Source organism: Cherax quadricarinatus, chromosome 70 (assembly GCF_038502225.1).
Source record: "Cherax quadricarinatus isolate ZL_2023a chromosome 70, ASM3850222v1, whole genome shotgun sequence".
Taxonomy (NCBI): Eukaryota; Metazoa; Arthropoda; class Malacostraca; order Decapoda; family Parastacidae; genus Cherax; species Cherax quadricarinatus.
The window spans coordinates 21,553,852-21,571,183 of NC_091361.1; the positions used below are offsets into that span (position 1 = coordinate 21,553,852).

At 36.7% G+C, this 17,332-nt stretch overlaps 1 protein-coding gene across 7 annotated transcripts in view; it reads right to left on the minus strand.

Moving 5' to 3' along the window:
- LOC138854804 (double-stranded RNA-specific editase B2-like) overlaps positions 1–17,332 on the minus strand; it is a 189,721-nt gene that overhangs the window by 62,513 nt on the left and 109,876 nt on the right. Inside the window, exon 8 of one of the 7 annotated variants that reach the window (XM_070099944.1) lies at positions 13,938–14,682. The exons of the other annotated variants lie outside the window; for them this stretch is intronic. Within the exon in view, the coding sequence (XP_069956045.1) occupies positions 14,570–14,682 (113 nt within the window). The 3' untranslated portion in view covers positions 13,938–14,569. Of the gene's footprint in view, positions 1–13,937; positions 14,683–17,332 lie in introns of those variants that run through there. 7 annotated transcript variants of the gene reach the window in all.

Consider the following 17,332-nt stretch of genomic DNA (forward strand, 5'->3'; position numbering starts at 1 on the left):
GTAGTCTGATGGATGGGTGTTTGAGCTTGGGATTTTGCTCACTAGATTCTTTCCTACGGTGGAGAAGAAAACATTGAGTCTGCTGTTTCAGTTGGTGGGAGTAGGGGTTCATCTAATTTTGTTAATTTGATTGTTTTGTTTTTGGATATCGTTTTAGTTCCTAGAATTTCGGATAGGGTTTTCCAGGTCTTTTTCATATCACCTTTTCTTATGTAATCTATTTTCATAATACAAACATGTGGACTCCTTACTGGATGTTTTGCCATCGGCTGCGCCATCTAGTGGCAGCATTTTGAATTATTATTACGTATTATGTATTTTTTTTAACAAGTTGGCCGTCTCCTGCCGAGGCAGGGTGACCCAAAAGGAAAGAAAATCCCCAAAAAGAAAATACTTTCATCAACATTCAACACTTTCACCTCACTCATACATAATCACTATTTTTGCAGAGGTGCCCAGAACACAACAGTTTAGAAGCATATATGTATAAAGATATAAAACATATCCCTCCAAACTGCCAATACTCCAAACCCCTCCTTTAAAGTGCAGGCACTGTACTTCTCATTTCCAGTACTCAAGTCTGGCTATATAAAAATAACCGGTTTCCCTGAATCCCTTCACTAAATATTACCCTGCTCACACTCCAACAGCTCGTCAGGTCCCAAATATCATTCGTCTCCATTCACTCCTATCTAACATGCTCACGCATGCTTGCTGGAATTCCAAGCCCCTTGGCGACACAACCTCCTTTACCCCCTCCCTCCAACCTTTTCAAGGACGACCCCTAACCCGCCTTCCTTCCCCTACAGATTTATACGCTCTCCATGTCATTCTGCTTTGATCCATTCACTCTAAATGACCAAATCACCTCAACAACCTCTCTTCAGCCCTCTGACTAATACTTTTATTAACTCCACACCTTCTCCTAATTTCCACATTCTGAATTCATTGCATAATATTTACACTACACACTGCCCTTAGACAGGACATCTCCAGTGCCTCCTCACTGCAGCATTTACAACCCAAGCTTCACACCCATATAAGAGTGTTGGTACCACTATAGTTTCATACATTCCCTTCTTTGCCTCAACAGATAATGCTTTTTGTCTCCACATATACCTCAATGCACCACTCACCTTTTTTTCTTCATGAATTCTATGGTTAACCTCATCCTTCATAAATCCATCAGCCGACACGTCAACTCCCCAATACCTGAATTCCCTTCTTCCATACTCCTCCTCCCCAATCTGATATCCAGTTTCTCTTTATCTAAATCATTTGATACCCTCATCACCTTACCCTTTTCTATGTTCACTTTCAACTTTCCACCTTTACACACACTCCCAAACTCATCCACTAACCTTTGCAATTTTTCTTTAGAATCTCCCATAAGCATAGTATCATCAGCAAAAAGTAACTGTATCAACTCCTATTTTGTATTTGATTCCCCATAATTTAATCGCACCACTCTCCCCAACACCCTAGCATTTACTTCTTTTACAACTCCATCTATAATACTGTATATTAAACAGCCATGGTGACATTACACGTCCCTGTCTAAGACCTACTTTTACCGGGAAGTAGTCTCCCTCTCTTCTACACACCCTAACCTGAGCCTCACTATCCTCATAAAAACTCTTTACAGCATTTAGTAACTTACCACCTATTCCATATACTTGCAACATCTGCCACATTGCTCCTCTATCCACTCTATCACATGCCTTTTCTAAATCCATAAATGCAATAAAAACTTCCCTACCTTTATCTAAATACTGTTCACATATATGCTTCAATGTAAACACTTGATCTACACATCCCCTACCCACTCTAAAACCTCCTTGCTCATCCACAATCCTACACTCTGTCTTGCCTCTAATTTTAAATAATAACCCTACCATACACTTTTCCTGGTATACTCAATAAACTTATTCCTCTATAATTTTTACAATCTCTTTTGTCCCCCTTTCCTTTATATGAAGGAATTATACATGCTCTCTGCCAATCCGTAGGTACCTTCCCCTCTTTCATACATCTATTAAACAAAAATACCAACCACTCCAACACTATATCCCCCCCTGCTTTTAACATGTCTGTCATGATCCCGTCAGTTCCAGCTGCTTTACCCCCTTTAATTCTATGTAATGCCTCACGTACCTCCCCCACACTCACATCCTGTTCTTCTTTACTCCTAAAAGATGGTATACCTCCCTGGCCAGTGCATGAAATTACTGCCTCCCTTTCTTCGTCGACATTTAAAAGTTCCTCAAAATATTCTCGCCATCTACCCAATACCTCCATCTCCCCATCTACTAACTCCCCTACTCCGTTTTTAACTGACAAATCTATTAGTTCCCTAGGCTTTCTTAACTTGTTTAACTCACTCCAAAATTTTTTTCTTATTTTCATTAAAATTTCTTGACAGTGCCTCTCCCACTGTATCATCTGTTCTCCTTTTGCACTCTCTCAAACTCTCTTCACCTTTCTTTTACTCTCCTTTCATATTCATTTTCATATATTTTATTTGGACATGATACATAGTCGTACAATGAATTATAGTTGGGTGAACATGCCAAAAGCCCCTTGTATGCAGAATATTATGGGCAGGCTTACCTGCAATGGAATGTTCAGTGTTAAAAATTACAGTAAACAATTTACAATATGAAGTACAATTGAGTAGTATATGAAACAACGAAATTTTAACATTTTGATTCTGAAGTATTGTAGTTGTACAAATTTGTCACATTACATTGCAACTTTTCTTTAGAATTTCCCATAAGTGCAGTATCATCTGTGTCAATTCCCATTTTATATTTGATTCCCCATAATTTAATTCCACCCCTCTCCTGAACACGCTAGCATTTACTTCTTTTACAACCCCATCTATAAATATGTTAAACAACCATGGTGACATTACACATCCCTGTCTAAGACCTACTTTAACCATGAAGTAGTCTCCCTCTCTTCTACACACCCTAACCTGAGCCTCACTATCCTCGTAAAAACTCTTTACAGCATTTATTAACTTACTACCTATTCCATATACAGTGGACCCCCGCATAACGATCACCTCCCAATGCGACCAATTATGTAAGTGTATTTATGTAAGTGCGTTTGTACGTGTATGTTTGGGGGTCTGAAATGGACTAATCTACTTCACAATATTCCTTATGGGAACAAATTCGGTCAGTACTGGCACCTGAACATACTTCTGGAGTGAAAAAATATCGTTAACCGGGGGTCCACTGTACTTGCAACATCTGCCACATTGCTCCCCTATCCACTCTATCATATGCCTTTTCTAAATCCATAAATGCAATGAAAACTTCCCTACCTTTATCTAAATACTGTTCACATATATGCTTCAATGTAAACACTTGATCTACACATCCCCTACCCACTCTAAAACCTCCTTGCTCATCCACAATCCTACATTCTGTCTTGCCTCTAATTTTAACCCTTTGACTGTCGCGGTCGTATATATACGTCTTACGAGGTACCAAGTTTGACATATGTATAGTCATAAATTCTAGCGGCTTCAAATCAAGCAGGAGAAAGCTGGTAGGCCCACATGTGAGAGATTGGGTCTGTGTGGTCAGTGTGCACCATATAAAAAAAATCCTGGAGCACGCAGTGCATAATGAGAAAAAAAAAACTCCGACCATTTTTTTAAATTAAAATGACAACTTTGTGGTCTATTTTCGTATAGTATTTGTGGTTGTATTCTCGTTTTCTTCGTCTCATTTGATAGAATGGAAAAACATATTATAGAAATAGAGGCGATTTTGATTGATTTTACTATAAAAAGAACCTGGAAATGGAGCTCAAAGTAGGGGAAATGTTTGATTTTTGCCGATGTTCAAAAGTAAACAAATGATGTCAATGTCCAATAAATGTCCAACTAGCCATTCTATATGCAATCATGAATGGGTTGATGTTATTTATACAATTATTACAGTATTCATAGGTAGTAGGTTGGTAGACAGCAACCGCCCAGGGAGGTACTACCGTCCTGCCAAGTGAGTGTAAAACGAAAGCCTGTAATTGTTTTACATGATGGTAGGATTCCTGGTGTCTTTTTTTCTGTCTCATGAACATGCAAGATCTCAGGTATGTCTTGCTACTTCTACTTACACTTAGGTCACACTACGCATACATGTACAAGCACATATATACACACCCCTCTGGGTTTTCTTCTATTCTCTTTCTAGGTCTTATTCTTGTTTATTTCCTCTTATCTCCATGGGGAAGTGGAACAGAATTCTTCCTCCGTAAGCCATGCGTGTTGTAAGAGGCGATTAAAATGCCGGGAGCAAGGGGCTAGTAACCTCTTCTCCTGTATATATTACTAAATGTAAAAGGAGAAACTTTAGTTTTTCCTTTTGGGCCACCCCGCCTCGGTGGGATACGGCCGGTGTGTTGAAAGAAGAAAGATTACAGTATTGCAGTAGTCTGCATAACAGTAAATCTTCTATTTTTGGTTTGAATACAAATTCAAAATGGAAAGCAAGAGTAATATCAGAGGGGCCTGGAAACATGACTGATGAACAAAGAAAATGTTATTTTAGAGCCAGGAATGTCTGCATTGTTCATTGTGGACCTTATTTTGAAATTGTCATATTTTTTAATTTTTGTGAAATTGGCCAAATTGCAAATTTCTGACCACGTTATTGGGTAGTTGAAATCGTCAACATTTAAAAGTTCCTCAAAATATTCCCGCCACCTACCCAATACCTCCATCTCCCCATCTACTAACTCCCCTATGCTGTTTTTAACTGACAAATCTATTCGTTTCCTAGGCTTTCTTAACTTGTTTATCTCACTCCAAAATTTGTTCTTATTATGTATGTATGTATGTATGTATTATTATTATTATTATTATTATTATTAATTTAAGGAACTGAAGCTCACTCGTTATTATTATATTATTATTATTTTTTTTTTTTCAACAAGTCGGCCGTCTCCCACCGAGGCAGGGTGACCCAAAAAAGAAAGAAAATCCCCAAAAAGAAAATACTTTCATCATCATTCAACACTTTCACCACACTCACACATTATCACTGCTTTTGCAGAGGTGCTCAGAATACAACAGTTAAGAAGCATATACGTATAAAGATACACAACATATCCCTCCAAACTGCCAATATCCCAAACCCCTCCTTTAAAGTGCAGGCATTGTACTTCCCATTTCCAGGACTCAAGTCCGACTATATGAAAATAACCAGTTTCCCTGAATCCCTTCACTAAATATTACCCTGCTCACACTCCAACAGATCGTCAGGTCCCAAGTATCATTCATCTCCATTCACTCCTATCTAACACGCTCATGCACGCTTGCTGGAAGTCCAAGCCCCTCGCTTAATAATAATAATAATAATAATAATAATAATATGAGAGCTTCAGAATGCCACCAACTCAGTGCACTGTTGACCTCAGTGTGGGAGTATTTCTCTCATGCTTTTCTTACATTTTTAACAAGTCATTTGGCCAAATTTTATTTTTCTAAGCATGGATCATAAGAAAGTAAGGGTAAAGGACAGTGCTAAGAAGAAAAAGATGATTTCCATGGAATTAAAGCATGAAATCATGGATAAACAAGTGAGGTGTGCAGGTTTTGGGTTGATGGGGAAGCAGGGGGAGCTGGCTTGTAACTAGGATGTTGGTGCGTAACTCAGAGCAAAAAATCCACCGAGCGACGGCTCATATCTCAAAAAACTCGTATGTTGGGACACTTGTAAGTCAAGGTTCCACTGTAGTAAATTTTTTTTCCAGAACCTGATGTAATGTTAAATATGCAATAATCAAAAATGTTTACTATGCCATTTGTATCTTAAACCACTAACTCATAAGTCACTTTCATATGTAAAGAAATTATTAATGCTAAAATGTAACACATGACTAAAAGTACAAGCTACATTTCCTACTGAAACACCTGTAGTGTACTAGTATTAAATTCTTTAGTAATAGTTTTAGTTTGACCAAAATGCCTCATACAACAAGCTACTTTCATTAAAATGTAAAAGAAGTGCAAATCCTATTTTAATTCTTGAATATAAAATTAAATTTAACATGAAGAGGAATGGGTCACATGTAGGCATGAGTGTGCAGTCTCCTGCCTAATAAAAGAAGTGGTGTAGGTATGGAGGAAATAAAGGATCACACAGCAGATCAAGACAAGGGGCATGACAGAGGAGATAAAGTGCACACACTACAACACCTCTACAACTAGACATAGGTGAAATACAATGAAGTTGAGGAAGTTTGTGAATACAGAACATTACACACATGAATGTACCTTTACTGTACGACTTATCAAAATGAAGAACATAGCCAGATAGGAAGTTTGACTGTAATGAGGTTTAAGTTCTTGTTGACAAATCCATAGCGGGGAAAAAATTAGATCAATACGTAATTGGAATTTCCTCAATTCTCAGTGTATGATTAAAAAAAAAAAGGTAATGTTTTCAAAATGTACATATTATTATTATTATTAGCATAACTAAGCACTAAACCTAGAAGGGTATCAAAATGTACGTACATAAATGTTAAAGAATTAGGCAACATTTATCATTTCATACATTTTGAAAAGTTCTTGATTATATACAGCCTCTCCTCACTTTGCTACGTACTCGTTTACCGACACCTTGGACTTACGACGGCTCTCTGACCAGTGTATATACCTAAATAATGAGTATTGGAGCAGATTTCCTCTATTCTGTTTATTACAATATACAGTATATTACTGTATAAGCACTGAAGAATATATCAGAAATGTTATAAATGGTGTCAAGGTGACATTAAAACAATATCAAAGATGACTGATACAAACCCAGTACAGTGGAACCTCTACTTGCAAGCGTGTCCACATGCGAGTTTTTCCAAATACGAGCAGTCAGTGAGTCGATTTTTTGCTTCCACATGCAAGCAAAATTTCCATAAGCGAGCAGACCTCAAGGCAGGTTCTTTGACACTGGTGAGGGGCTCTTGCTCTTGATCTTGGGAATTGTATCTCATTTGTTTGTTGGACTATCTTACCGAAACTTGGGCAATATATGATGGAAAGATGCTTCTTAACGTACACCAAAAATGAAAGAAATCTAAGCATAAATAATGGAGTTAACTTTTCAGCAATTAGCCACCCCTTAGCAGTAATTTCGAATGGTTTTATGGTTGTATTCTCGTTTTTTGGTCTCATTTGATAGAATGGAAGATATATTACAGAAATAGATATGATTTTGATTGCTTTCAAGATGAAAAGTACCTTGAAATTGAGCTCAACGTAGGAGAAATGGTCCATTGCTTGGATATGTTTCAAAGTAAACAATTCCAATATGCAGTCGTGAATGGGTTGACATTATTTATACAATTATTGCAATAAGGAATAACAGTAAATCTTATATTTTTTGTGTGAATAAAAATTACAAATTATTTGTAAAAGAATAATAATAATAATAATAATAATAATAATAATAATATGTATAAAATAATATGTATAATAATAATAGTATAATAAATAACAAAAAAGCCACAATACCGTGACTGGAATGATACACAAATAACCCGCACATAAAAGAGAGAAGCTTACGACGATGTTTCGGTCCGACTTGGACCATTGACAAAGTCACACTGTGACTTTGTCAATGGTCCAAGTCGGACCGAAACGTCGTCGTAAGCTTCTCTCTTTTATGTGCGGGTTATTTGTGAATAGTATAATAATAAATACAATAATAATAATAATATGTATAATAATAATATGTATAATAATAATAGTATAATACAATAATAATAATAATAATAATATAATATGTATAATAATAATAGTATAAATACAATAATAATAATAATAATATAATACGTATGTGTAATAATAATACTACATATATAATTATAAAGCCAAGGCCGGGTCACCGCTCCTTGGAAAAGACCCAGGCCTGGAGAGTACTGGCGAATAAAAAAAAAAAATTATAATGTACTACATATAATAATTATAATAATAGACGGCTTCAAAAGGCCATCACTAGATGGCAGTGTTTACCAAAACAAAGAGGGAGCGATTGTGGCCACCTCCACCTGTTACATAATGACATATTTTATTCATTCTAGAGTATGTATCATGTTTCTGTGTTATTTATATTGTTTGTTATGTCATATTAGATGAACTGTGATAGATAAATAATCCGTATAGATGATATTAGCGAAATTATTCATGAAGTATTTTGCCCAGTCTCCAGACAAACTCTCGTCCACCGCCGACACCGCCCATACTACTACATGAATGACATATTTTATTCATTTTAGAGTATGTATCAGGTTTCTATGTTATTTATATCGTTTATTATGTCATGAAGTGAGATAGATAAATAAGCCATTGAGTTGATATTAGCAAAATTATTGAAGTACAGAATTCCACTGGAACAGATTAATTGCATTTCAATTACATTAAATGAGGAAAATTGACTCTGCAAATGAGCAAATCCAGTTGTGAGCAAGGTCATGGAACAGATTAAACTCGCAAGAAGAGGTTCCACTGTACCATTATAGTGTGCTCTTCACTTTGCGACGAATTCGTTTACTGACGTGATATTAGGAACGTAACTCCGTTGTTAAGTGAGGTGAGGTTGTACTGTACAACATTATGAACAAACTAATGCTAGAGCTTAAAACCACTTGACATTATAGTCGTATGTTTGAAATTGAAATATTTGAATGCTAATCTTAATATAATTGTCTGAAAATAAGATTGCTAAATGTAATACTACTAATTTTAATTAACAAACTCTTTACTGTGTATTAACACAACACTGTTAGAGTAATAAAAAACTGTACTGATGATTTTAATAACAATTAATAATAATTATTGGGGTCAGAAATATATTAGTGACAATATGAGCACAAGTGTGAATGATGACCGAAATCTACATAAACAGGTTGCATTACGTGTATTTTGACATTTATTGAATATTCATCTATTTGAAATTTACATCAAATAAAGGAGGCATTTCCTAATAATTTTGAAGCAGCTGACAGACAGGGAACTTTTAAAATTTTCTGGGAGAATTTTCCATAACTTTTGAGCCTTTTATTTGCATGGAGTTTCTACACAGGATGAGATGAACATGTGAGATATCAGTGATATGTACTTGTTTCTTGTACTGAGTACATACATTATGATGCAACTCACCAATAAACATTTTAGCACTGGTTTAATATCTGTCCTGAGTGCCCTGTGTATGTAATATTCACAGTAGTAAGTGTGGATGTTTTGCATGTTGAGTAAACAAACCCGAATATCGCCACTAAGTTGTCTGGAACCCGACCGTTTATCTCTAAGAATATACAGTGGACCCCCGCTTAACGATCACCTCCCAATGCGACCAATTATGTAAGTGTATTTATGTAAGTGCGTTTGTACGTGTATGTTTGGGGGTCTGAAATGGACTAATCTACTTCACAATATTCCTTATGGGAACAAATTCGGTCAGTACTGGCACCTGAACATACTTCTGGAATGAAAAAATATCGTTAACCGGGGGTCCACTGTATATACCTTAAGTGAGGTGAGGATAGATTAGAGAGTAGTGCAGAGTAATTTTGTTTGAGGTACATAAGGTATTTTTTAAAGAATGCAGGTACTGGCCAAGGACTAAGGTGGTCTATAAAGTTATATCAGGTATGAGGTGGTAGAGGCAGGGTAGTAATAAGGGATCTGTGTGAAATAGATTATTAGATATTGTTAACATGAAGTGCAAGGAAGCTGAAGTAGTGGCAGATTGAGAAATACTGACAGAAGTTAAGATTACAAGCACCAAGTTGGGATGACGAAAAGAATAATGTATTGCTGGAGTGATCCTTGCAGAAAATTTTAATGCTTAAATCTGGATGAGGATTCACAGAATTGACCTACTTTAAGATAATCAGAACTAAGCACCAAACCCTACTTTAAGATAACCCTTGCCAAAACATACGTCTGCATCTGCTTCTTTTAAGTCATTAAGTCGTCAGTCATCTCTAAAGTTAAAAGAAGTTAAGAGGAAGAGAGCAGACATTGACAACTGCCAAGAAAACCAAAAGAAGCTTTGAAAGATTAAAATTGACTCCTTGCATTTGCAAAGGTTAGCAGAGAAAGGCATAGGCACAAGTCCTGTGACAGTCACAGGACTTGTAGGAGGGGTCAAAACCTGAGGCAGTGCACCAGAAAAGGTAATAGGTGAAGAGGTAGGAGGGAGGAAGCAAGATCTTGAGGAAGATTTTATTTTCATCAGGGAAAGCACTAAACTCATGGGGATTATACAATGCCTTTGGAATATGAGGTAACGAGGTTCAATCCAAGATAAGGGAGAGTAAATCCTGTTTCTTGAATCAAGAGTCCCCTCACTGACATTAAGGCACCTCTCAAGGGGCTGAGGTGAAAGAGCCCTTACATCTTTGAGGTTGCAGTACGAGTGAAGAGCAGCTGGAGACAAATGGGAGGTAACAATGGTGACTTAGGGAGTAAGATGTGTACTGGATATACGAGCAACTCCCTTGAAGGTTTTCAACAGATGCTGAAGATGACAGACAACTATGAATAATAAAATACAGATACCCCATACATAATGTTTGTCCTGGTTGACAGAGGTGGGCCATGATGTACCCTCCTGTTGTCATACAACAAATTTTGCACTTCTGAATGAAAACAGAGCACAGACAATGCCACAAGGGTGGTCATCATTTCAGTTAAGGCAAGGTTGTTTGCAGTCTTCACAATCTACATCTCTGCTAATTGGACACTTCCTCTGTGATCTCCAGTATTTTGCTGGGTGGCTGAAGCACCAGCAGTTATAACACTGTAGAGGTTTTAGTCTTATGTTCCTTTACCACTAAGCAGTGACCTACTTTGTAGACTGAGGAGAGGAGTTAATGTCAGTCATAAGAAAGCTTAGCTGCATTGCTTGGTACCTCAAGCAGGATGGACATAAGTTTCAAGTTTTGGTGAAATGGTCCCTACAGTTTCAGTTATATATAAATATCTGAAGCATATTACATAAAGAATTCCTGATGCACTGTTTGAGTGTGGGAGAATTACAATTATGCAGTGGTGTAGCCAAAAGTATGGAGTCACTATGTCTTGTTGGACAGGACAGTGCAACCTACATTAACAACACATCCCATTCTTCTGGGTATGATTTGTGAGGTGACAGAGGTCAGGAGTTTTTGGGTAATTGATGGTCACTGAGGAACACATCATGTACTGTACATAATGTGAAAAGTCTTGTCCAGAGTTGGTGTCCATAGACTATTTGAAAGTAAAGTCCATATGGTAGATTTCCAAGTGCATGAATGAAGAGGCAATTGAGGATGTTTGACAGCTGGCCATGGACCATTCCATCATTTGATGTATGAATGATCTGCAAATTATCTTTGCATCTTGGGAGAGGTTGTTACCACAGTCAAGGTGAAGAGGTGGCCAGGGTTATCGGATGGTAAAGGCAAAAACAATGGAAGAGGACTCGGGTCACCACCTCCACAGCACTTCTCTTGTAAAGAACACTAGTACAGGGCTGGAAAGAGACCTTTTTTTTCCTTTATCAACAAATAGAATTCTACAGACGTTAAAAGCTTCCCACTAATATCAAAAGAATGGAATAGTAGTTATTCAGATTCAATTGGAAGAGAGAAAGGAGACATCTCATTTGTCTATCAAGAGCCCTTCCCTAGTATCAGAAAGCCCTGTCATGAGATGGCAGAGCCAACAGCCAAGAGAAGGAGACTCGAAGTGGCATAACAGCTCATCAATAGTGAAGTCAAAAAGTTCAGTCCACACACTTGCTAATGGGAGTAGCAAGGACAGGCATGGGAACGGGAGAAATAATGAAAAGTTGCCACTACTGAAAAATAGGGAACCATTATCCAATCACATTCCAAAGCTAAAAACCTGAGAAATCAAGACTAATATACAATTGAGTGAAATTGTGAGGAAGTCCACCCAAGTGAGAAACCTGATATTTAACACAGTGAAAGGCAGTCTCTCACACACACACACAAAATAAAGACACGAAGTAGTCACCATGATTCAGGATCAGGCCCTTCCCTAATTAATGGTAATTACCATCACTTGAGAGCAATAAACAAAACAACGGGAGAGAATAAGATAAGTACAAGAGTAAATCATGAAAAATTCATCTATACAAACATGGACGGCAGTAAAATGGAGTGGTACCTGAATTCACAGTAACACATCACATCAGTGGACACTAGAGTGCATTCTCATTATAAGAGGCATCAGGATAAGGATGAACAGCTTGCAAAAGAATGCAGCCAGACTGAAAGGCCGACAACATTGCGAAAATTGAAACACTTGTGCAACATATGGGAATCTTTATTCAGGAAACGTTTCGCCACACAGTGGCTTCATCAGTCCAATACAAAGTAGAAAGGCATAAGGAGAGGAGGAGTTTGAGATAATCAGTCCCTCAGCCCAGAGTCGAAGTGTTCAGCCACTGTGTGGCGAAACGTTTCCTGAATAAAGATTCCCATATGTTGCATAAGTGTCTCAATCTTCAACTTGTCGGTTTTTCAAACCATTCATCACAATATTGCGAAAATTAGATTCTTATAGGCAAATATACACAAGAAAACACTGTGAGATCAGAACTTGAAGTTCTCCCCGATTTTCCTTGTAATCACGAATATTCTTCTAAAAAGGGACAAATGAAATTACATAAAGCAGATAAATAATAATAAAGATTACTTAAGTAAAGGATAAAAAAAAAAAAGAAATTAGAGGTGATGTGGCAGCAGGTGAGAGTCACCAAGGACTGATAACTGGAAGGATGAAAAATAACATCAGAATCACAGAGAGAAGGATCCAAGTAAAAGAAGACTTAAGATAAAGAAAGCATTATGGTAAAGGATGGGGGAGGTTAAGTCAAACACAGGAGACACTTTTTTGTATGCTACTTTTATATTATGGAATTTGAGTCTCTTTAGGAGAGGGGCAAACTCAGATGTATTAACGAGCTTGCACAATTGAGGGTCAGACTCACTGGAGGATTCTGAATCCACAGGGGTTTAAGTGCAAAGATATGCAAACATGGCAGCAATTATTTCAATCTTTTAATCAGATATTTGCTTTAGAGGATATTTCTGGAGATAAAAGTATAGCCCCTCCCCACCTGCAGGTTTTCCAGTGTGATGAAGGGCAAGCTGTAGGAGAGAGAGTCTGCAACACACACAAGTATAAAACCTCTCTTAAGAACACTCCACATGTGATGATAATGCTACTAACTTTTTTTTTTTACATCCCTCTACTACCTCCTTTGTGGAGGATTTTTTTTATGGACTCCTGGATTTCACTTGAACTTAAGTTTCTCCGAATTACACAAAGTAGCATTGCAAGTGCCATTTTACATTTTTCTTAAATACAACATTCCAGTTATAAGGGCCAGGTGCTGCATGTGTGGTCATGTTATCTATTTCTTTTTTGACATCTATAAGACCTGTGTTAATCAAAAATGTAAGTTGTAAGGTAGCATGATTAAAGAAACAGAACTGGCTCTTCAACTCTCATTATGTCAATAATTGGTGAACAATGATTTGTAAAGTTCTTTCAGGATTTTGCTCATATCTTTGAGATGTGTATGAACCTCCTTTGATTAGAGGGTTAATAACAGAAAGGTTTTAAACTTGAATATTGCAGAGGTACCATAAATAATATATTTTTCATTTTCTGAGTTTCTGTTCCTCTTGTTTGACATAAATGCCTTAGTTTCTGCTTTACACTGACAATTTCTTGGTGTAGATTTTCTATCTTGCTGTGACAACTGAGTTTTGGTAATTCAGCCATCATGTTATTTTTTCTTAACCAATGAACAAAAAGCATCAGAACTAAAAAATGCATGTAGCTTTAAAATACTGCACTAAATTATTATTACTCTAGAGCTGTGGTGACTGAAAAAAACTTGTGGGTTTTCAAAGTTTTATTATAAAAATATAATCTGGAAGTCAGGACAAAGACAATTACTATTATTATTATAATATTCACACAAAAGCAGTGCACCTGTGTAGGTCAGTCAGTGCTGCATGGCACAGACAAGTTCAGTGTCAAGATGTATAATGTGACTACTCCTGCAGCAAGAGAATCTGAAGCTGGCTGCACAGATGAAGCAGGACGAGGCACAGCTGTGTCATCTCCACATTAGATGGGGCTACAGCAGTGCTGAGTGCATTTGGCTCACTCAGTGTTCCAGAATTTGCACTGAAGTTCTATTCTGTAAACTATGAACATTACAGAGAAAGCTAAATACAAATAATTTGATTAATGTGAATCTTTCTTCATGTATTACATATTTTGCTGTGTCATCATCTGCTTCTCCAGTCTCCCAAGACAGACCAGGTCTGGTTTTAAGAGTGCCAGCATAAACTCCTCGACAAGTTCATATTCATCTGCCAGAGTTTTCTCAAACACTCCATCACACCTGCAGTCTACAGGAAACTTCTTGGTTTTTCTCAGTTGCTTAACAACATCATCTATGTCAAGTTGCTTGGCCTGAACTTGTTTGTTAGTCATACTGATCTCAAAGGGAAACCAATCTTAGTCATGTGTTACCACAACAGGCTGGGGGGGTTCAAAAGTGGATTCAATACCATACAATTCTAAGATTGCTTCTTTGGCCAGGAAGAACTTTGCTTTTTTCACATTGGGTCCTGACAAGAAAAAATTAAGCAAATTATTAATAAAATTATATTTGTACTTATACTCTACACAATTATATTAAATGACAGATATACTACAGACCACTCCATTATATATAAAGTAGCACATGCATATATTCCAACACACTGGACAACGGAAATTTTCCCTTTTGGACAAATGCCTCTGCAAGCATCGTAATCATTATAGAAAAATTTGAACAGAAGGAAAATATACAGAGTGGTACCCTGAGTTTCGTACAGCTTCCAACTTGAACAATTATGTAAGTGTATCATTGTAAGTGCATTTTGGGGGTCTGAAACGGACTGATCTAATTTACATTATTCCTCATGGTAACAAATTTGTTCAGTAATGGCACTCAAACAGCCTTCTGGAACGAATTGTGGCTGAAACTTGGGGGTACCACTGTACAGTATTAAAGAATATTCAGATCATAATTATATTCATTAGAAGTATGGAACCTGAAAGTGTCGTTCAAAATTACATTGCAGAGGTGAAAGAGATGGTAGCAGAGAAAATGTTGAGAAGAATATTAGATGGGACGAAGCGATGGTTAATAAAGCAATCAGTGTCAGTTATGATATCAACAAGTCTGCAGGAAAAGCAGCAGCAGAAAAGAAAACTGTGGACCAGTAAGAATGTCAGGGCACTGAAGGTTATCAGAAACAAAATCTACATTGTCTCTGATGAACAGGTCAATGCAATCAGATGTTGAGCTGGCAGGATAACCTGATGATCCTCACAAGAATCACAATTCTTGTGATTCCACACCAAAGTTAAAAGCTAATCTTACCCTGAAATAAGACTTCCACCTGAAGAACAAGTCAACATGATTCATCTAACAAAAGACAATATTAAGTCTACGAGTTTCACACAAGTTCCAAACTATGCCCAGTAATATCTTATGTAACATGGTTCTGAACAGTGCAGGGTTTTGCTATAGCATGGTTTATAATTTTAAAGTTCTTAAGAAACTTTTTTTTAACAGCAGTGTGGTAGTAAACTGTGTTACTCACTGCAATAAGGAGCACACACACACAAGAGGGAGTGTGAAGGTATGGGCTACAGACAGCATATCAATGAATGCTTTAGTATTATTTCAGCTTTAGTGCAGAAAAGTCATGGGTGCTCTAGAATTTTTTATTACATATGAGTACTTTTTTTTATGTGCAATTATAAGTGGGAAGAGGAAATGCGACAAAGCTTGTGAAACTAGCAAATGAAAATGGTTAACACTAAAATAAAAACTTGAAAATATAAAGTGTCATGAAGAAGGAGCACTGTATGCTAAAATAACAGGTGACAAAGCCATGAACAAGTCATCAGTATGAATAATAATTAAGAAGAAAGATGAAATCATAAAGCATGGAATGGGCACATCTTATGTTAAATGAGCTTTGGACTTTTATCAGAATAATAAACGATGCTTCTGATTTTCTCATGGACGCCGATCCTAACACTGAACAAAGCATGAAAGTTTGAAAAGAATTGTAAAATGCTACTCAGTGTTACAAAGATATACATGCAGAGAAAATGAAGAAAAAATCTGTGCAAACTACACTTTTTAAATACAGCCTCTCCTCCCTTAGCGACATACTTGTTTACCGACCACTCAGACTTGTAACCAGCTCTTCAACCAGTATGCAAACCTAATTAATGTATATAAGAGCTGATTTCCACTATTCTGCTTATTACAATATACAGTAAAATACTGTATAAACATTTAAAAATATACCAGAAATGTTATAAATGGTGCAAAGGTGACATTAAAAAAATATCTAAAGATGGTTGACACAAAACCACTACCAGTATAGTATACTCCTCGCTTAATGACCAATTCGCTTACCAACCTACTCTTAGGAATGGAACCATGTCATTAAGTGAGGAGAGGCTGTATTTCAAATGGAAACTTGTGTTCAATAATAAACAATAAAATTCTACTACTTTTTGTTTCATTTTAATCCTTTTAAATTTTTTGTGAATTACTATAGAGATGAAGAAAGAGATAATTGATAATTAAAAAAATATCTAAAGATGGTTGACACAAAACCACTACCAGTATAGTATACTCCTCGCTTAATGACCAATTCGCTTACCAACCTACTCTTAGGAATGGAACCATGTCATTAAGTGAGGAGAGGCTGTATTTCAAATGGAAACTTGTGTTCAATAATAAACAATAAAATTCTACTACTTTTTGTTTCATTTTAATCCTTTTAAATTTTTTGTGTACATTAATCAGTATTTCTGGTGAGCTTGAAGTAAACAGATGCGTAATTATTTTTTTCACCAACACTGTAGTGTAATTGTCTATTTGGAAAGCATTACACTATAACAATTATAACAGTGCTTTAAACAGAGCAGTTATGCATAGCACAGAACTTTTTCAGTACAGTGGGCCTTCGGTTATCGGCCATTCCAGATATTGGACGTTCCGGATATTGGCCAATTCGGTTTTCGACCGCTTTTTTGGCCGAAATTCTATTCCGGTTATCAGCCATTATTTCGGAGATCGCCTGTATTGGACACATCCACCCACAGCGTTTGTGAGTCAGTCTGTGTCTCTGGGTGAGTGAGGATGCTTCTGTGCATTCATCCAAACATTTCGCTATATTTTTTTTTTTTATTATTAACACACTGGCC